This window comes from Rosa rugosa, chromosome 4, assembly GCF_958449725.1.
Source record: "Rosa rugosa chromosome 4, drRosRugo1.1, whole genome shotgun sequence".
Classification (NCBI taxonomy): Eukaryota; Viridiplantae; Streptophyta; class Magnoliopsida; order Rosales; family Rosaceae; genus Rosa; species Rosa rugosa.
Window position 1 is genome coordinate 34,153,858 of NC_084823.1, and position 21,598 is coordinate 34,175,455.

Consider the following 21,598-nt stretch of genomic DNA (forward strand, 5'->3'; position numbering starts at 1 on the left):
TGACTCTCCAACCATTATCCGCTACTTAGAACCCTTGACAGGCGATCTATTTACTGCTAGATTTGCGGATTGTCACTTTGATGAGACAGTCTTCCCGTCGTTAGGGGGAGATACGAACACTAATGTTCAACAGAAACGACAAGAATTGTCGTGGTCTGTCCCCACTTTGTCTCATCTTGATCCCCAAACTGCACAGTCCGAAATTGAAGTGCGAAGAATTCTCGATCTTCAGAACGTAGCATATTCGATGCCTGATGCGTTTTCTGATATCGCTAAAGTGACAAGATCACACATACCTCCTGCAAACGTGCCTGCAAGGATTGATGTCCTTAAAAATCATGAACATGCCGCCGTCCCTAGGGGTATTGGGCACGGCGCCGCCACCACTAATGGTGATGGAAATGTGGCTCAGGCCAGGCTCCCTGCAAGGAAACGAGGGAGGCCCAAAGGTTCGATGGATTCTCGCCCGAGAAAGAAAGCAAATTTGGCACAAAGATATCCATTAACCATCGATATAAATAATCCGTCTCATGAAGATATTTCGGATTATGGTTATGTCCAAGAGACATCATTGGGGGACGCTCCAATGTCAGAACCAATTTCAGAGAATAGAGAGACCTCCATGAATTACACTAGTGTACATGAGACGTTAAATAGAGATTCTATTATCCTTGATGATGTGTTTGCATACTCTATTGCTCAAGGAATTATAGAACACGATGATATCTGTTAATGTTTGGATCCGTGGAGATCTAATTAACGTAAAGAATGCAAGAGAGAACGACACAAGAAGTATAGTGGTTCGTCTCCCGCCTGAGCGGGAGACTACGTCCACTTGAAAGCTTACCTAGTGTGTTCGGGCCTTGCGGCCCAAAGGGATTACAAAAGATGTAATAGAGTCATGTTGAAGTGGGAGGACGCATTCCTTTTATAGGTGAAGGAATACTTCTCCTTTACATTTTCTTAGATGTGGGATGACCAAAGTCACTATTCTAGTCTAGAAAGCCTAGTTGTGAGGGCATGTTGGTAAGGCCGGAAAGATGGCTTCCCGGTGACGTATTTGCCACTTCCGGATACTGTAGCGTAGCTTGAACATAGGGCTACGGGATGCATGTCTCGGTTGGGCCTTACCATGGCTTGTGGGTGTCCCAAAGAGGGTGTTACTTATGCTTGGTGATGTAGCAAAGTTGCTTGCTAATAGAGGTATCTACAAGTCCCCGAAGTCCCCAAGTAAGAGGAGCTTCTTGGTTGGGGAGTTATAAGCATGAAGTCATCAAGCATAAGTAACCGGGCGGCACGGAGCCCCTACAAGTCTCCGAACTCCGTAAGCAAGAAGGGACTCGTTAACCTGCACAACAAAGACAAAAAGATTCATATGGGGAATGCTTGTTGTATTGAGCAACGTATGTGAGTTGCATTGATATGCATTGGCATATATGAATGTACGAGGTGCATGATACATATTGATGTATACATGTAAATGGCACCGAGTATGATCGATTTATGACGTATAAACTCGAGTACGCATGTGGTTATGTTAACATATGAATTGCATATGATAAATGCGTGATGCGCGAAAGAAAAATGAACGAGGTCGAGTTGACGGGGTTACGCTCGTGAGGTGTAAGTTGCATGAGTGCCACGAAGGCAAGCGTTTGTCCGTTCGTGAGCGATGAATAAGCCAAGCTTGTGTTTGTTTGGTTTTTGCTCGTATTAATGGAATGCGAAAAGAATCGATTTGTCGCAATCGGTAAACGACAAATGGTAGAAAAATTCAATATTCCATTAACGTGTGGTTTGTCGAGTAGACGAGGATTGCCGGGAAGGCATGAGCGGGAAGCTCAAGGGTTGCCGAGAAGGTGTTAGCGGGAAGCTCGATGGTTGCCGGGAAGGCGTGAGAGGAAGCTCGGGGGTTGCCGGGAAGGCGTGAACGGGAAGCTCGGGGTTGTCGGGAAGGCGTGAGCAGGAAGCTCGGGGTTGCCGGGAAGGCGTGAGCAGGAAGCTCAAGGGTGCCGGGAAGGCGTGAGCGGGAAGCTCGATGGTTGCCGGGAAGGCGTGAGCGGAAGCTCGTGGGTGCCGCGAAGGCATGAGCGGGAAGGTCGGGGGTGCCGGGAAGGCGTGAGCGGAAGCTCGGGGTTGCCGGGAAGGCGTGAAGCTAGGAGTTGCCGCTGAGGCGAGAGCGTGAAAGCTCGAAGTTGCCGCTGAGGCGAGAGCGTGAAAGCTCGGCGGTGCCGCTGAGGCGAGAGTGTGAAAACTCGAAGTTGCCGCTGAGGCGAGAGCGTGAAAGCTCGGCGGTGCCGCTGAGGTGAGAGTGTGAAAACTCGAAGTTGCTGCTGAGGCGAGAGTGAGAAAGCTCGGAGTTGCCGCTGAGGCGAGAGTGTGAAAGCTCGGCGGGCACTGAGGCGAGAGTGTGAAAACTCGAAGTTGCCGCTGAGGCGAGAGCGTGAAAGCTCGGCGGTGCCGCTGAGGCGAGAGTGTGAAAACTCGGAGTTGCCGCTGAGGCGAGAGCGTGAAAGCTCAGTGGTGCCACTGAGGCAAGAGTGTGAAAACTCGAAGTTTCCGCTGAGCCGAGAGTGTGAAAACTCGAAGTTGCCGCTGAGGCGAGAGCGTGAAAGCTCGGGGTTGTCATGAGGCATTAACGGGTAGCTCACAAGTGATGCCCTGAGGCATGAGCGTAACCATTGTTAATTATGCTGGGCTGTATGTACAAGTGCTCGAAGTCCCCGATCAAGGAGGGTTTTCAGCGGGGTTGATACCAAAGCGTGGCTTTGTGCCGTATATCAAGCATAATTAGTGCGAGTGCGTTGTCCATCTAGAATTGGTCGGAGCGAACACTTTTGCCCTTTCGGGTGGGCCCCTGCTAGGCCCTCCGAGGAGTCCCCAACTCCTGGCGATAGACCTCTGTATGGTCGGAAAATTGTTTGATGAGGGGAGCTGCGTTTAAGCAGTGGGTGTTGGGTAGCTAACCTAATCTTTGATACCCAAGTGTCGAGAGTTAACTGCCGGATCAATGGCTGCCGTGGGCTACGTTAACCGATCCCTTTACTCTTTCCCGGAGGAGAAAAGCTTGACCGCGATGCCGCGTAGCGGTCACTGTCATTATGAGGCGTTGCCTTACTGCTTGGCGGTTGGTCGTGGACCATAGACTCGTGGAGTCTTTAGACCCGTTTAGGTCTCTTTCCCCTGGGGAGGGATTGACAAAATATGGTGGCCAAGAGGCTAGACAAAATATTTTACATATAGTGTACATGTAAATCTTGCTAATTGTATGAACAACAAATAAGCATGGCATAGTTTGTCTAAGTAAGCATCACATGTTTATTTAATTGAATTGCAATTAAATAGAAACATGGCATAGTTGTATAGCACGTACTTGTAGTAAAGTTGCTAATAATATTGTTGCATTTTTGTAGGCATGCTTAAGGATCATTGAGATCGATATTTAAAGCTGAAATTGCACGTAAGGCATAGCAATGGCTCTAATTGCGAGAGCGTAAAAGATAAGATGTAGGTACTTATCTTACGCCGATTTGGAGCGAGTTGGAGTTGGAATTGGAATTGATAAGTACCCAAATCATGTTGGAGTTGTCCAAGCATGACGCTCCATTGCTTTGGCGAAGCACCGTAGTAAGAGGCTTGTTAATTGAAGCGGTACTCGGCGATTGTATCTCCTTAACATAAGGTAAATGATTAGCAATTTATTCATATTAATGAATCGACCGATAAATAAAATTGATTATTTGCCTGCACTCGGGCGGGTAAAAGTATGAGAAATGCTGTATTTCAAGTGACAGAAGTGTGATTTATTTGATCATATAAAAAGGGAAATGACCAAATAAAAATAAGGGTATAATATAATTGTACAAATATAGTAGTACAATGTTTATGGCATGTCATGCTTTGTGATTCAACGGACAACTTCTCGTGGGAAGGTTGCGGTAACCGACATGTGCATGTGTATTAGTAATATATGCATGATATAACATTGTAAAGGTGTGGCTCTACAAGATTATATTATATAAGCTAGTCATTGGAAAGCAGCGACATACTAAAGTGGGGAGCCAACTGATGATTGCAGAAATCATGCCAGTTAGTTATGGATTTGGACGGTAGAAACTTAGTGAAATAAGTTTCCCAGTTGGCCCACGTGCATGCTAATTTGATAATTATGAAAGCCACAAAGTCATGCCAATTTGATAATTATGAAATGCCAGCTAAGCTAGTTGTACGTGTATGGCTGCATGCATGCAGTACGTACTAGCATAACGCTAACTGAGGTGTCTAACATAGAATCATATGTGCATGTCTAACAATTTGTTCAGCGGACACCTGGGCTCAAGACAAATTAAGTGGACGTGTGCAGATGCAAACACCATTGCAGGCTGCTAGTCGGCACATGCGAAGTATGAATGCGGAGCAAGTCGAAGAGCACTAATATATTTGAATGTCGGCGACTTCGAAAGAAACAAACTGCATAGAGAAAAGGACTTATCTTTCCATAACTCAGAGGTTGAGCGAGGGTAGTGTTAACTATGATCGAGCATCGAAGATGGGCGTTCGAGCGTGCAGAGAGCGGTGATGCTAGGAAGCCAGAGCTTGTTGTGCCGCTAATGGAAGTTAGCGGTGCCGCTGATGGCAGCTAGCTGGCGGAAGTCATGGCAACTAGGCTGGCCGGGAATGGCCGAAGCCGCCGTTGGTGTTTAGCGGAGTGATAGCTTTGCCGGCGATAGCTTTGGCCGGCGGTGGCTCCTAGCGGAGCGGAGATTGTCCGGCGGAGATAGTCCGGTGGAGGGAGGTTTGATGTGCTCATATTTTCCTATATTTCTTTGCCTCTTAATCTTAGTATTTATGCTTAGTCCTCCTTATTTCGAGTCATTTATGTTGTTATAGTGTTTTTGTAGGTTTGTCTCATAAAGAGAAGAAAAGAAGTTAAAATGAGCTAACTAGGATTAAAAGACGCCCAGGTCCCAGAATCTGTCTGTGCAGAACATCCAACTTCCTCGAATTACTGGGAGTTACTCAGATCGAATCAGACAATGAGCCTTATATCATTGGAAAGCTACGGATGTCAAATTTCTGTAGAATTTTACGGATCTCCATTTCGATTCTTCTAGAGAAAGTTATGATTATTTGAGTAAAGATAGGTCGGACAGGAAATCTGCTCGGGAATTTACAACCATTCGTGGAGAACTCAAGTTCCGTGGCACAAGATCATCAATCCTAATGTTTCAAGGAAGTTAATTCAGATGAGGATTCAATGATGAACTTATTCCTACTTCTACAAGAGATATTTCAAGGTTTTCCCTTTCCAAATGAAGAAAGGAATCTAAATCCAAGTTTTACAAGGAAACATGAAGCCAAAGATGAGCACGAATTTACATGAGAGGAGAGTCTCGGAGCACAATGTAGACGCCTAAGGAGCAGAGACGACTCATCCATCTTCCCTTTCTTTTCCCTTCCATTCTTTTTATGTTTTTTTTCCTATGTTTTAATTAAATATATTTTGCTAAACCTTTTTTTTTTAGGGTTAGGATGATGCCGTATCATGATTGTTTATGTACTTTGATATTATATTGATGGATTTATAGTTTCTTTATGATGAATTCTTAGTCACTATTTGAATTGATGCTTTATGTTTAAGTTCTTTGATTGATCACCTTAGGGCTTTGCATATAGTAATTGGAAGACAAATTTGAAGCAGAGATGCAATATAATTTGATTAGCTTCTTGTGATTAAGTGTGGTAAATTACATTATTACTTGAGAAAGACTAATGGTTTACTTGATTCCCTTGTTTTCTAAAGCGTAATGAGTCTTGCATGTTAAATTTATACCTGAGAAGGATAAACTGCATAGTTAGGATATACGATCTTTACCCGAGAGGGAGAGCATCATACACTTAAGGAAAACTATGGTCTAGAGTACCTGAGAAGGACTTAGATACGGGAATTATCATCAAAAGAAATAAAAGAATCTGTTAATTGCATCGAAACATAAATAGGATTGTTAGTGGTGGATTTCGAAACCCTAGGTTTTATCATTATTTGTTTATTTGTTTGTTTCTTTAATTCTCAAATTATTTGTTTATTAAAAAACCCAAAAATCAATATCTTCTTTTGCTTGATTGTTTATGTGATTTTGTGTTTGGATTAATTGAGTTAGGGTTTAAATTGATTATCAATCCTCAGTTAGAACGACCTCGTACTTGCACACTATACTAACGACGATTCGTGCGCTTGCGAGTTTTAATTAAAATTTCACAACAAGGTTAGCGGAGGAGGGCTAGCTGAGGTAGTCCGGCGGAGCCGAGCTTTCGCTAGCGGTGGTGCTCGGCGGAGAGGAGCTCAGCGGAGTGCACTGGGCTTTGCTCGCCGGCGGTTGGCGGAGCGGAGTCGGTGCCCGGCGGAGGCTTGACCAGCAAAGATTTTGCTCCGTGGAGGCTTGACCATCGGAGATAGCTAGCGGGAGATGGCTAGCGGAGCTTGTAGACGTCAACAGCCAGTGGTGCTTTTGGTCAGCGGTAGCTCGTCGAAGTTTTGGCCAGCGATGAACCTCGGCGGAGATTAGCGGCGATGGTTGCCGGAGGATGCCAGCGGTGGTTGGCTTTCGCGTCTATAAGAGCATGACCGGCGGAGGAGCATAGTGGTGATGCCCAGCGGAAGATCTCGGCAGAGGTTTTTCCGCTGGTGTCTCCTGGCGGTGTTTGTAGCTAGCTGCGGATTTGGTGTGCAGCGGAGAGTCGACGGAGGACTGGATTAGCATTTTGCAGCTGCTCAGCGGAGGTGCCCAGTGATTGGCCAGCGGTAATGCTCAGCGGTGACTCTCAGCGGAGTCGTGAAGTTCAGCGGTGAATCCCGTCAGTGAAGACCAGCGGAGGAGGGCTAGCGAAGCGGAGCAGAGGTTGCTGACCGCTGGGCATAGCTAGCGGTGGTGTGCCGCCGGTGTTGATGATCGAAGAATGGCCATGGGTGCCCAACGAAGCTTTCTGGGTGTCCAGAGTAAATAGCCGCCCCAAATTTTTTTTTTTTTTTTTGAAGTTGGCGTTGACTATTTTTGGTGAGTAAGGCCAACGTTGACTTTTGAGTTGGGCGTTGACCAACCTTTAGTTGGCGGGTGACCTCATCTTGACCTGGAATTAAGCAATGAGCCCAAGTTGCACTTGATGCAAAATTTTGCTTTTTGTTTTACCGCTAAGATGGGTAGCGGAGGATGTAAGGCTTGATTGAGAATACAAGGCAAGGAAGGTCGGGTGCTTCTAGCGCCAATGTTAATGTTTGGATCTGTGGGGATCTAATTAACGTAAAGAATGCGAGAGAGAACGACACAAGAAGTATAGTGGTTCGTCTCCCGCCTGAGCGGGAGACTATGTCCACTTGAAAGCTTAACTAGTGTGTTCGGGCCTTGCGGCCCAAAGGGATTACAAAAGATGTAATGGAGTCATGTTGAAGTGGGAGGAGGCATTCCTTTTATAGGTGAAGGAATGTTTCTCCTTTACATTTTCTTAGATGTGGGATGACCAAAGTCACTATTCTAGTCTAGAAAGCCTAGGTGTGAGGGCATGTTGGCAAGGCCGGAAAGATGGCTTCCCGGCGACGTATTTGCCACTTCAGGATACCGTAGCGTAGCTTGAACATAGGGCTACAGGATGCATGTCTCGGTTGGGCCTTACCATGGCTTGTGGGTGTCCCAAAGAGGGTGTTACTTATGCTTGGTGATGTAGCAAAGTAGCTTGCTAATAGAGGTATCTACAATATCGAACCTCGCTCCGTTGAAGAATGTCAACGAAGAGCAGATTGGCCTAAATGGAAAGATGCGATCCAGACTGAATTGGATTCACTAGGTATTTGGGTCTATAACGCTGACACCCCCAAATATAAAGCATGTTGGCCATAAATGGGTATTTGTTAGAAAGCGTAATGAGAAAAATGAGGTTGTTAGATACAAAGCTCGCCTTGTGGCACAAGGTTTCTCACAACGCCCTGGAATCGACTACGAGGAGACATATTCTCCCGTAATGGATGTTATAACGTTCCGCTACCTTGTCAGTTTGGTAGTTTCAGAAAAACTTGACATGCAGCTTATGGATGTGGTTACATCATATCTTTATGGGGATCTAGATTCAGATATATATATATATATATATATATATATATATATATATATATATATATATATATATATATATATGAAGGTTCCAAATGGACTTCAATTACCCAAATCAAGTGGCTCTAAGCCACAGAGCGCGTTTTCAATAAGATTAAGACGCTCACTATATGGATTGAAACAATCCGGACGGATGTGGTATAACCGTCTAAGTGACTACTTGATTAGGAAGGGATATGTTAACAATGAAATATGCCCATGCGTGTTCATTAAAAGGACAAGTTCCAGATTTGCAATTATAGCAGTTTATGTCGATGACATGAACCTAATTGGAACTCTAGATGAGTTAAAGGAAACTGCTAAATACTTGAAATCCGAATTTGAGATGAAAGATCTTGGGAAAACACGGTTTTGTCTCGGAATAGAACTCGAGCACCGTAGTGATGGGATTATGATCCACCAGTCAGCGTATACTCAAAAATTACTAAGGCGCTTTAATGAAGATAAAGCAAAGCCTGTAAGTACTCCCATGATCGGCCGTAGTCTTGAGCCCGAAAAAGATCCGTTTCGTCCAAAGGATGGGGACGAAGATTTATTAGAGGCTGAAATGCCCTATCTAAGTGCAATAGGCACATTATTGTACTTAGCTCAATGCACAAGACCGGATATCTCATTCGCAGTGAACTTCTTACCTCGACATAGTTCAGCACCAACACGCCGTCATTAGGTTGTTATAAAGACAATCTTTCGATACTTGAGAGGTAGGATTGATATGAGATTGTTTTATCCCTACAGAGAGAAAAGAGAAGACAGAAGTATGGGATCGGACCCCACAAGGCAAAACTCCACCTTCCGTAATGTAGACGCCGGCACCGTCGTCCATGGTGGCCGACGTTCTCCTCCTCCCCTCCATCAAAATGACAGTGATGTTTTGATGGGTTTTGCTGATGCAGGATATCTCTCTGACCCTCACAAAGGTCACTCCCAAACGGGTTATGTCTTTACCATGGGAAACACCGTGATATCTTGGAGGTCTACAAAACAGACCCTTGTTGCTACTTCCTCAAATCATGTAGAGATTATTGCTCTACATGAAGCTGTGCGTGAATGCATATGGCTAAGGTTTGTAATTAGACATATTCGAGGAACTTGTGGTTTGAAGTCTACCACAAATGAACCTACATGCATTTACGAGGATAATGCAGCTTGTATTGAGCAAATGAAATTAGGTTTCATTAAGGGCGACAATACCAAGCATATATCGCCTAAATTCTTCTACAGTCAGCAACAACAAGCACTTCTAAATATTGAAGTAAATCAAATCCGATCAGAGGATAATGTAGCTGACTTATTTACTAAGTCGTTACCAAAATCCCCTTTCGAGAAACATGTGAAGAACATCGGATTGAGAAAGTTATCCGAACTCCCATGATTATATTTTTAGGGGGAGTCGAAATCAGGGGGAGTATCCAGAAACATACTCCACACTCAACGCGCGTTGTACTCTTTTTCTCCTTCAACAAAGGTTGTTTTTCCCACAGGGTTTTATTACTTGACAAGGTTTTTAACGAGGCAACTTAGAAGCGCACGGCCTAGGCAACACTATTGACATGAAATATCCAAGGGGGACTGTTATAGTATAAATGTGTTGTAATATAATGGCTATATCATGTAAATAGATACTTGAGTGTATAGATATAGGTATGAAGACTTGTGTGGAGTTGTTTGAACCATAAATGAGTGCACCATAATTCCATTAGTGCTCCATCATGATTTGTTTAAGGCCAACCACTATGGCTTAGTAGCCTATATATAGAGGCTACAAAGAAGTAATAAGTACACACATTACACTCCATTCTCTGCATCAAAACTCTCTCCATCTCTCAAGTTCTTTTATGTTCATTCTACAACAGCATTTACAATACAAATGACAATATAGGAAAAATGAAACACAAAAACACAAACGTTTTCGTCGTAATCATGTACTTCAAACCCTCTGTGGGTAGTGGCAGAAACTGCTACAGGGCCTGAGGGGGGGTTCAGACCACCCCCCCCCCCCCCCCAACACACCAATCAGGCAATCAGCAACACAACTTACACAATTATAATGAGAATAATTCAAAATTAATAGTATTTACTGTGTAATAACTATCCAAATTTATAATGAGGAAATATGGAAATGCTTCTTAGAAGATTTTGCAATTTATTGTAATTGATGTCTAGTTTCTTCAATTATTTTATTATAGAGAAAGTTAACAAGGTGTGTTTTTTTTTGTTAATAAAGTCAACAGAGTGTGTTGATTACTATGGAAAATGAGTTTTTTTTTTAATTTTTTTTTATATTGAAGTTAATGTTTTATGTCTCGACCCCCCTAGTTTCAGATCCTAGTTCCGCCACTGTCTGTGGGAAAAAGCATGTGATTTTATCATGAAAAACATGCAATTTTAGTTTTTATACATTCCGACGGCAACAGAATCATGCTTGGTACTCACTCACCGATTTCCATGAGAGGTTCCCATATTTCTCAATTTTTCCGTCATTTTGCCAAACTTTTTCTAAAATTATCAAGGCTAGTTCACCGTAATTTTCCTTTTGCCCATAAACCTCTCTCTTGTAGAGGTAAATTGGATTTTATAGTTCTGTACCCACCCTTATTATCGTGTGGGGCGTCCTTCTAATTCGAGAGTTTAGAAGTGTGTTTAGTGCGACTTCAGTGATATGAACAGATCAAGACAACTACACATCATTGAGCAAAGATTTACTCACCCGGCCGCTAATCACTTTAGTGCATATCTTAGTTACAAGTCTCCCCTACGACACTCTGGGTAAACTAAATTTTGGAAACTTCAAATCAAAGAAGACGTGGGGGAGTTGAAATGAATTTATTTGCCTCATTGAAGGCATTTTAAATTTTAAATTAAATATAAGAAAAGAAAAGGAAACTAAATACTCTAACCACCAAGACTTCCTTCCACCTCAATCAGAACTCTCTCTCTTCTCAGAGCCGTAGGGCCTCAAAATGCAGGTCTCAGGTGTCATCGGCGACGTTTCACTGGTAATTCCCTCAGGCGGAGGTCTCCGGTCGCCGGAATTCCGACACTTCCACTCCCACACCTACACCCATTCGCACTCGCTCTCTGATTCCAAGTCATTCATTTCCGGTGGATTTTTCAGAGTAAGCTCTCTTCCACTCATTCATCTTCTTTTCAAAGATTCCTCCCCTTAATTTTTCTTAGACAAGACCCATAGGAAGATATTTTTGTTGATTTACTTAATTTGCCGTTGAAGATTACTTCAGTAATTGACTGATTATCCCTAAACCCTATGCTGCTAAACTCTCAATGCTACATATTTGTATCTTGAAATTCAAACCTTTTGATTCCAAAGCGTTTATCTATGGATGAATTCAAGGAGCTAATCACAACTATGCATGTGAGTTGCCAAGAAACACCTACTGTTTACCATTATTTATGGAGGGTTACTGGTATAAAACCAAAATCCAATCAATAGTTTTCTTGTAATGTCTAAAGATTGCAATTATATTGATAGTCTTTCGTAATTTGATTCTTAAAAGCTCTTAGTTTTAAGTTATGACTGTAAGGAAGAATCGGAAGTACTATTTAATTGGGTGGTTCCTTTTAAGTCTCTTGCCTACTCCTTAAAACTTTAATATTATTGTACTAGTAGTCACGCAAATCTACCTTTAGATTAATGGATAAAGTAATTGAATAGTTATGCACCATGTTTCTATATATTATGCTTCAAGCCTGGTTTTTTATGGATGCTTGAGATTTTTGTTTCGGCTCCCCTTACTTTGTTTTATGCACTTAACATAATTTTGCTATATTTTCTTCCTTTTCTAGAGTTGTCTCCCAAAGCCTGGAAACGGACTGTATAAGTACCCAGCCAGAGGCTTGATTGTGAGAGCATCGGAGGATTCAAGTGATAATTTGGTGCCGGTTGCTCCTCTTCAGTTTGAATCCCCTGCTGGCCAGCTTTTGGGCCAAATACTACAAACACATCCACATCTACTACCTGCAGCTGTTGATCAGCAGCTCGAGAAACTTCAAACTGATAGAGATGCCGAAAAAGGAGAATCTCCAACATCTAAAGGTCCCCTTTACAAGTAAGTACTGAGATATCTCATAGTAGTTATTTTAATTTTGTTGTCGAATAGATTGATAGAGGGTAAATTTTTCATAATTTGACACAACTCTTCATTTTGAAAAAATGTTAAGTGTTATATGGTTGGGAGTTCGTTTTGAAAATGTTGCCAGTATCATTGCTGAGCAAAATGGTTTAGCAATGTGTACGTGCATTGTATTCAAATTGTATTGATGGTATGCAAGAGCTTAATAAATATAGGGTTTGAATACACACTTTGTTTGGGTTTGGTACAATTGGAATTAATTGGTGTTTCCGTGTTTAGTTTCAAATTATGAGATACTACAGCTAGTTGAGCTATTAGGAGATTGTAAAAATTGCAGTAGGTCTACACTGCTTCTGTCATCCCACTTCACACTTACTTTGCCTTCTTCATAGGATAGAGTTCTATATGAATAGTTATGAATAGTTAAAGTTGCATTGGAATCTGGCAGGGGTTAGAACCCCCTTGGAGACTTTATATTACAGGGCGTAGATATTGTTCTTTTCACCCAAAAAAGAGACTAGATATTGTTGTACTGATGTTATGTGCTCTCTACTCATACTCTGAACTTAATGGCAGCTACCAGTTTATTTACTAGTTAATCATCAATGATTGCTTCTCCTTCACAATTGTATGTGTTTCCTATTTATGTGGCTTTTTAGTACATTTCGTAAACACATTTTGTGTCCTGGAGTGACATTGTATCTCTTCTCCATAATGTTGTAATTACTTCTAGTATTTTTGTTTCTACAACCATGTAGAGTTGGGATTCCCTTTAGAGTTCTCTTCTTCATACTTTTGTTTTTTCAGTTTCAGTGTTCATTATTTGTGTGTCAACTAATATATATCTCACTGACATGAAATTGTATCCTCACAAATTTGATATAAACAAGAATCATGGCATTAAAGCCAAAATATGTTTGTACCATTTTCATCAAAAGGTTATGCAACTAATAGCTTCAGTAGCCGAAGTCTTCTGGAATTTTTCAAATAGGACTATTTATTTCTTTGGGCACTCTAATTTGCGTTTTGGACTGGGATAGTACTACCACAATTTTGTGTCAATATTCAGATGGCTTTTCTCTTGATCATCTATTTTGATAGTTAACTTTTCTTTAGTAATACCACGTTGACCTTAAATATGTGATAATTATCAGCAGACGTATAAATGTATAATTAAATGCCACTAAGATCAGCTTCAGAGTTTTTTACCACTGCCATGAAGCCCTAGGATTGTCGGATAATCATACTGTTGCTAGCCTCATTTGAATACAATTATAATTCCTACAACTGCTAAATCACTACCCTCCCCTGGCCTATTGAAGAGCAGTCCATTCACCATTTCTGTCAACTCAACTAGCTATATCATCTAGTGAAACACCACAAGTAATGTAAACCTACCTGCAGTTTCTCTGTTGCCATGTTTTCCTCTCTCCATTAGCTGCACTATACATCACCATCATCACCAGTAACAGTGCTCTGTCACCACTCACCCTCCATGACTTGAACTAGACCACCATAAGGTATCTGTTTATTTGTCTTTTCTTTTTTGGCCAGACCACAAACGATACCCCAAAATATTCTACTGCATGGTGATCTCCCATCACCATCTTCCCTGTTAGCTTAATCTGCTGGGTTTTTTTTCCTTCCTTTACTTTCTTACTATTCACTATTAACTATACATGAACTAGGTTATTAGACGATGCCATAATATCTCTATATATTCTACAGTCTAAAACCTATTATACAATGTGTTAACAATTTGGTGCTTGCTACTTTCACTTGTTTCCCCCAACTATTGTTTGCTTAGAATTGTCAGAGTTACGCAAATGAAATCATGAATTTCAGGAGAATAGCTGAGGTCAAAGAGAAAGAAGGGCGAGCGGCACTGCAAGAGATAATATACTGCTTAATAGTGCAAAAGTTTGTGGAGAATGAAATCTCAATGATCCCCAAGATATCAGCAACCTCGGATCCTACCGGCAGAGTGGATTTTTGGCCGAACCAAGAACAAAAACTAGAATCTGTTCATTCTTCCGAAGCATTTGAGATGATACAGAGCCACTTGTCTCTTGTGCTTGGAGAACGACTTGTCGGCGTGGGTCCCCTTTCTTCCTTGGTTGAGATTAGCAAAATAAAACTTGGAAAGCTGTATGCTGCTTCAATAATGTATGGATATTTCCTCAAAAGAGTTGATCAGCGGTTTCAGCTTGAGAGAACCATGAACATCCTTCCAAAACGCGTTACTCAGGATCCGGATCCGGCACCAGCAAACCAGCTATGGGATCCTGATTCCTTGTTCAGGATACCTCCTGATGGTGGTGATGAAGCAGGCTTCATGTATAATGGGGAAAGCAAGTCTTATCGACTGAGATCCTATGTGATGTACTTGGATGCAGAGACTCTTCAGAGCTATGCTACTATAAGGTCCAAGGAAGCTATTTCTTTGATTGAAAACCAGACGCAAGCCCTGTTTGGGAAACCTGACATCAGGATTGCTGGGGATGGTTCAATTGATACATCCAACGATGAAGTGATTTCACTTACTTTCACTGGATTGACAATGCTAGTCTTGGAAGCTGTTGCATTTGGATCATTCCTGTGGGATGCTGAAACCTATGTTGAATCCAAATATAACTTTGTCCAAAGCTAGAGATCATGTATGTTGATTAATCGACCCAGAAAGCCTGCATGAATCGTAATGTGCTGAGCCTGGTAAATGTAATGAGTTTCCTGTAAATATATTGGTTAGGAAACTTTTTTTTACTGAAATTTACTGATATTGGGATCATATTCTAGATATACTGCACTTTATCCTGAATGCTGAGAGTCGGAGCAGTGTAGACAGAAGCACATACATTTTTTTGAAGTAAATTGCTAGCTACATCCTCACTAAGAGTAGGAACAATGTAGTTGAAAGCACAGAAAAAGTCCGATAGTAAAATCTGTATAATACAATGAGCTATCTACTTCTTTCTTTTCGTTATGATTTGCAGGAGGCATGTGCCAAAATTTTAGAGGGGTGAGACGGACGATCGACCAATATAAGATTCATCGGAGAGGGTGGTTTAAAATTCAGACACCTATTTGAATCTTGAGACGTTGGCTAAGCAAAGTTGACTGCTCTTGGCTCCACAGAAAATTAAAGCAACCCTGCATTTGGACAAGGCGAAGTTCGAATTTTACACCACCTATATGGTTTATTCTAGAAACTCAAAATCCAACCTTTTCATGTACAGCACTACAAGTTTGGTAATTTCGTATCTAACTTGAAGATAAACTATCACAGTAATTATTGTAACTTTACTACTCAGTTTAATTTTAAAGAGTTTGCCTTAATAAAAATAAGTTAGAGATTCGTCAAAACGGTCGAAGAAGGAATTTCTCATAATCTATCGAAACCATGTATTACGAGTTAAAGGAATAATGAAAAAAGTTGAGACCATTCAAAATAACTCATAATGGATCCGAGGAAGGAAAATCTCTTCCAAGTTGAGACAATTTAAATTGAAATGTATGGCCCGTGACATAATGATTTTATAATGAATATGTTACAACTATAATCGATAAAGCTGACACATAAGGAATTAATATAATTTTTTTTCATTTCATTATAGAGTAGATCCACTAAGAGCAAGTCCACCGGTTGCTTCTTGACTGGTCACCAGCTAGGAAAAGCTTAGGTGGTGATCATGGAGGAGAAAAACCTCCTTCCAGCAGTGGTGTTCTGACCGGGCAAGAAGATGACTTCCTTGACCGAAGCCAAGAAAAAAGGCAACGGGCTGACATTTTTCATGACCCAGCCAAAGCATATGCCAGCTCGGCCAACTGATGACGTCACCCACGTTATCTACAGAACTGGAGAAGATGACGTGCTGAAGTAAAGCAGTGGAGGACGAGACGCTGACGTGTGGCGCCGCAATTAGGCAGGATTTGACGCCCAGTCGCCGAGAGGATGCCGGAAAACTGGAATTCCGGCCGGGTCATGTCGCACGGCTGTGGGAGGCCTTCAATCTCCTTCTGGGCTGAGTGGTGAGGTGAGGCACCACTGTGGGGAGGACAAACGGGCTGAGGCGAGCCCGTATGGCCCGGGTCCGCTGCCGGAGGACGCACGACGGCGTCGGAAAACTCGGGTCGGGTCGGTCGGGACCCAACGGGTCTAAGGAGACGCGGAGGAGAGAGAAGAGAGAGTTTCAGGGGTGAAAGTGAAGAAAAGAGGAAAAATCTGTCCTTATGAAAAAAGGACCAGAAATTTTTGCTATTTATAGAAAATTTTCAAATTTTCAAAAATTTATAACTAATTCATACGAACTCCGAATATTGCGTTCCATATATACACGAGATCGTATCGACGAGCTCTACAACTTTCATGAAGGAAGTTTTCCCAAATTCCAAACGTATAAAAAATCAATTTTCACGACCTCCTAAATAACGTTTGTTTCGAAAATAAAAATTGATTAGAAACCGAATTTCTCGTACAACAACTAAATAACGTTGTATTGTACTTATTCCTAGTTTTTCATTTATGTAAGAAAAAATCGATGAACAGTGAAAAATGAACAGTCTTGACTGGTCAAGAAAAAAAACGAGTGGAAACCCTTGTCCAGTGGCAGTGAACAGTTACTTGACTAGTCGACGCCTTGACTTTTCGACCTTGACATTTCTTGACTACGGGTGAATTTGCTCTAAATGCACATGAAGTAAAATTTACATAGGATCATCACACACACACACATATATAGGCGGGTTCTGGGGCAGACGTCCGCACTGTCGTTAAAGTGCGGACGTTGACGCTGCAACAACGTTCAAGCTGCGATGACGGGGTGAATCGTGCCGGACGGAGGCCGGAGGCATCTCAGACCGCTTCTGGGCAGCGATCGAGGTCAAAGGCTTTGGACAGTGACCTCACCTGCAACTTCAAAGTTCTGGGTAGCGCTACAAACTGGTCGCCGACGACTGCACCAGACTGCAGATTGGTCCGGGATGCCCTTGGCCTCCCTCCGGCTAGAGCGCTGCGTCGTCGACGCTTGATGGAGCAGAAATCCCGAACATCCGCACTTTAGCGACAGTGCGGACGTCCTCTTCAGAATGCCTCCGTGTGTGTGTATATATATACCTAGCTATATCATGTCATTTTTTTTTTGTTGAAGGGATGAATCAAAAAGAAGGCACAAGTGTAAAATATTATTTGGACCTAATATTATCTACATTAAGTAAATAACAAATTGATTAAACTTGTTACAATAAATAGGAAATATATGAATTATCTATATAAGTTACCAAATGAGTTTAGGTATGTCACTCTTTGGTTAGGAATCCATTTTGATAAAGATAAACATCTATTGTTAATTATATGATAACTATAGCATCTCTACAAATAACTCATTGGCTTGAATAAGATTCTTTTATGGGAAGACCTATCTAGCTTGTATATATATGTGCTAGAACTCCCTATTCACTGTGTGACCAAAACATTCAGTCATGCCCCATAGAGAGGAGTTAATTAAGCACATATATAGTTGAGTAGAAGACTTCTTGCGTGTGGCTGCTTGAGGCTTTGGAGCTCGGATTACTTGTGTTGAGTAACTATGGTGTTGCTGCTGTTGTTGTTGAAGAAATGGTTGCTGTCAATGAAACAGGTGATGCACCTTCACTTGTTGTGTTCTAGTTCATGTTGTATTGGTCATTTGGTTGTGTTTATGTATTTTGTGAAATGATGGATTGCTCATTAAGTTAACAACAAGGCCATGTCATGTCATGGGAAGAAAAAAAGAGGAAAAAGTTGATTGCTTGATACTTCTCTTGTCACCTCATATATCATGTAGTTGTCAACTTAAACAAACATGGAACTGTAGATCGATGACAGCTAATGAATTTCTCTATAAAGATTTGAAAAAAAACAAAGCGTTCGTTACAGATACTATGCAAATAGAAGAGGAATAGTATTGGACCAAAGAGAAGAAAGAAGGAGAAGAAGAATATCGAAGAAGAAAAGAACAGGCAATACTTACGCGTGGCATTCGGGCGCCGCCGTTGTGCTCAATACACGGTTTTCAGACACAAACCAAGAAGAGAACCTTTCTTGTTTTCACTTTTAGACCGTTACAAAAAGACACGTTTCCATTCCCAAAGTACCCTTCCACCCCTCACTTAATTACAATACGTGTTATATTACGCCGCCTCACTGAGTCACTGTCCTTACACTTTTTTGTGTGTGGACAATACTACCCTCCACCTGTCCCTTGTTATAACAAACTCTTTGATTATTCCAACCCTAACCCCGTTGAGCATTACAGTACTTCACTTGCCTCATAATTTATTTACTAATGTAAACTTCATGCTTACGTTTTGTTTTCGATATAATAGGAGACCATTATGTCTAATATCGTGCATGAACAATAAAAACCGAAAAACACAAAGACATCAAAAATGCCATTCATAATCAAACGAAAACATCATGAAGGATTAAATATATAGCTGAAGAACTAAAGATATGGACTACCGAGTCATGCTAAATTAGCATGTACGTGTGAAAATGAACTCCTTAGAAACTTTGTAATATACCTTTCGTATGATCATATGGAGGCATTCTTTGAACTATTCCAAAGAGTCGCTTTATATATATATGAAATATATTTTAATGCTTCTAGAGCCATTTGATTTGGTCAAGTTCAGGAGGAGGGGCAGGTTAATATATTACTAATCAATCACGTGTATAACCTTTGATTGATAAGTTGATATTCAATGACTACACTTATATGCTATGACCCAAAAGAACTACAAGCTATTTCACAGAGGTGGTGTTATTTGTACGCTTCTAAATTGAAATTGATATATATTATTAGCTTTGTCATGTCATAATGGAATATGGGCCATAACATAAAATCATGAAATTGTTGAAAACAACAACCTTCTACTCTCATAATAATTTGACAGCTGCACCTGTAGTGGATCATTTAGACTAAGCTGGCTTAAATTATTGATCAATTAATTGATGATGGAAACAATTGGTTAAGCTCAAGGGTTTGAGTTATCAAATTGTACACGAAATTAAGATGTCTATTTCTTAATTAATTCATCAAGTTAAAAGAAAGGAAAATAGGGGTTTATAGTATATACACATACTGATGACTCTTCAGTATTCTTAAGAAGTTTATGTTTAGTTACTCTACTTTTTATTATACTGATGGCATCAAAATTTGGTGTACCAAGCATGAATTAATTACAAGCAAATATGAAGAATCAAGATTCTTACAGTTCTTACTTTCTTATCTTTTGGCCGAGCTATTAATATTTTGTTCTGCTTGAGTGTAATATACAATATAGTTGGTGATTGTTTTTGTTTTGTTTTTGGTATGGTCATAATTAAATATATGGAATTGTTGTAAGGAGTGGAATTACTTCTTGTTTAATATATCTAGTATGCCAGCTTTCAAATTAAACTAAAGCCATAAGAATCCTTGTCAATATCTAAGTTGTTAGTATCATTATTGCCTCGCGACTTCAAACTAAAGCTCAAGCACCCCTCCCTAGTTACTCACTGCATCAATTATAATTAAGATATATCCAAATTACATTTTAGTCAATATATGTAATCTGAGGTTTTAGTCAAGATCATAAGTAACACAAACCTAAGAGTGTAAATGAAACGAGCAAAGTTGAAAATTAAGGTGCTCAACTTCGGGTTGAATATTTTTATCACACACAGGTTCCAGTACTCAAGTTTGAATGATTTTTCTCAAATCTCGAGCTTAGGTTAGCTCAGCTCTCACTTGGCTAGCTACTTTTCTTGAGCTTAAGTTTAGCTCAAATCGATGTTAAATAATGAGGAAAAAAAATATATATATATACTTTTTTTTTTTTTGAGAATGTAATGAGAAGAATATATTGTATTAAAGAGCATAAGTAATATGAGATGTGTGAGCAACTTTGATACTATTGTTTTCACGTCATTAGTTTAAAACATCAAATTAGGCATAGTTAGTTTACCTAACCAACTATAGCGACCTTCTTATGAAGAGAAATTAGATTTATCGATTAAAAAGAAAACTGCCTTTTATATAGATAATTTTTATATATATTTAAATTACGTGGTTGAACTTAACTTTTATGGTCATGCTTTAAATAATTAAGCGAACTCAGCTTAAATGATTCAAAGTCGTTTAAGAAAAAACATAATTCTCTACTTCATTGAATTCGCAAATATATCAAAGTTCAAGAGTAGCTCAATTTTTCGAGCAAGGTTAATGTCAAGTTCAAAAATCTTAATTCGTTTATTTACAAATTGGGGCGAGCAAACCAAAAATTGAGCTGATTTATAAACCCACCTGCATCGTTTCGTTTGATTGATATCAATGGCGGAGTTAGAATTTTAGGATGAGGTGGGTGAAAAAAAAAATTTAATGAAAGTCTAATAATGATTTTTTTAAAAGTTTTGCAAGTAAATGTTTTATTCTTTTCTTAATTTAAACCACATCATATATTAAATACATATCAAATAATCAAATAGCTAACTGATCCAAAAAAATTAACTTTATAACATTTGATAGAAATTCGATAACAAAAATCTAAAACAAAAGAACATACCTACTGAAATTGTACCATGCGCTCTTGAATAGAAGTGAAAATATTTAATTATTGAATCTGTATCATAATTCTCAGCCAACTCTTTTTCTAACCTAACTTACCCAAAAAAATAAAGCTTTCTATGTGACTATGCTTCTTAAAGCATAATAGAAAATAAAATATAATCAAATACTTCAAGCAAAGAAATAACATATTACATATAAATGACCAAAAAAAAAATTAACATATGGGCTAAGTTTAGAAATTTGAGGTGGGTTATTTTTTAATATTTAGTATTTTAAACTAAATTAAGCTACAAATTATCCCCCCCCCCCCCCCCCCCAAAAAAAAAAACAAACGCAAACCATGATCCAAAGGAATTACCAATCCAATCAAGTCATAGCAAGATTCACTCAAAAAAAAAAAAAAGTCATGGCAAGATCAAATTAATTATAATTATATACTTTAAAAGAGACAAAACTGTTTGTATTAATATAACAACATTTTAAGGATATATTTTTGTAACTAATATCCTTTACTGGTGTATTTGAACAATAATTCAACATGCATTTTGTATTCTTTTTTGTATCAATAAATTGTTGGTCGCAAATCACTTTCCTAATGCATATATCTTTTACAATTCAATCTTAACCCCTTTCAAATATTGGTTCCGCCCTGCATGTTTACATTGGGATAGTTGTGCCACATACTATTGTCAGTTTTACTAGCTAGTTAGGATAGTCCGGCTCGTAAATTACATGCTGCCACATATATTTCTATAAA

At 40.1% G+C, this 21,598-nt stretch overlaps 1 protein-coding gene across 1 annotated transcript; it reads left to right on the forward strand.

The window, feature by feature from the left end:
* The first annotated feature begins 11,036 nt into the window (after window positions 1-11,036).
* On the forward strand, window positions 11,037-15,077 carry LOC133745621 (UV-B-induced protein At3g17800, chloroplastic). The gene is made up of 3 exons (XM_062173727.1): window positions 11,037-11,278; window positions 11,967-12,229; window positions 14,099-15,077. Exons 1-3 carry the CDS (start codon window positions 11,123-11,125, stop codon window positions 14,901-14,903), a joined length of 1,224 nt encoding a protein of 407 aa, XP_062029711.1. The 5' UTR covers window positions 11,037-11,122; the 3' UTR covers window positions 14,904-15,077.
* The last annotated feature ends 6,521 nt before the right edge of the window (window positions 15,078-21,598 follow it).

Coding starts and splice junctions, on each gene's coding strand:
- LOC133745621 (XM_062173727.1), top strand. CDS start 11,123: ATGCAGGTCTCAGGTGTCATCGGCGACGTTTCACTGGTAATTCCCTCA. Junction 11,279..11,966: donor TTTCCGGTGGATTTTTCAGA/GTAAGCTCTCTT, acceptor TTCCTTTTCTAG/AGTTGTCTCCCAAAGCCTGG. Junction 12,230..14,098: donor TCTAAAGGTCCCCTTTACAA/GTAAGTACTGAG, acceptor CATGAATTTCAG/GAGAATAGCTGAGGTCAAAG.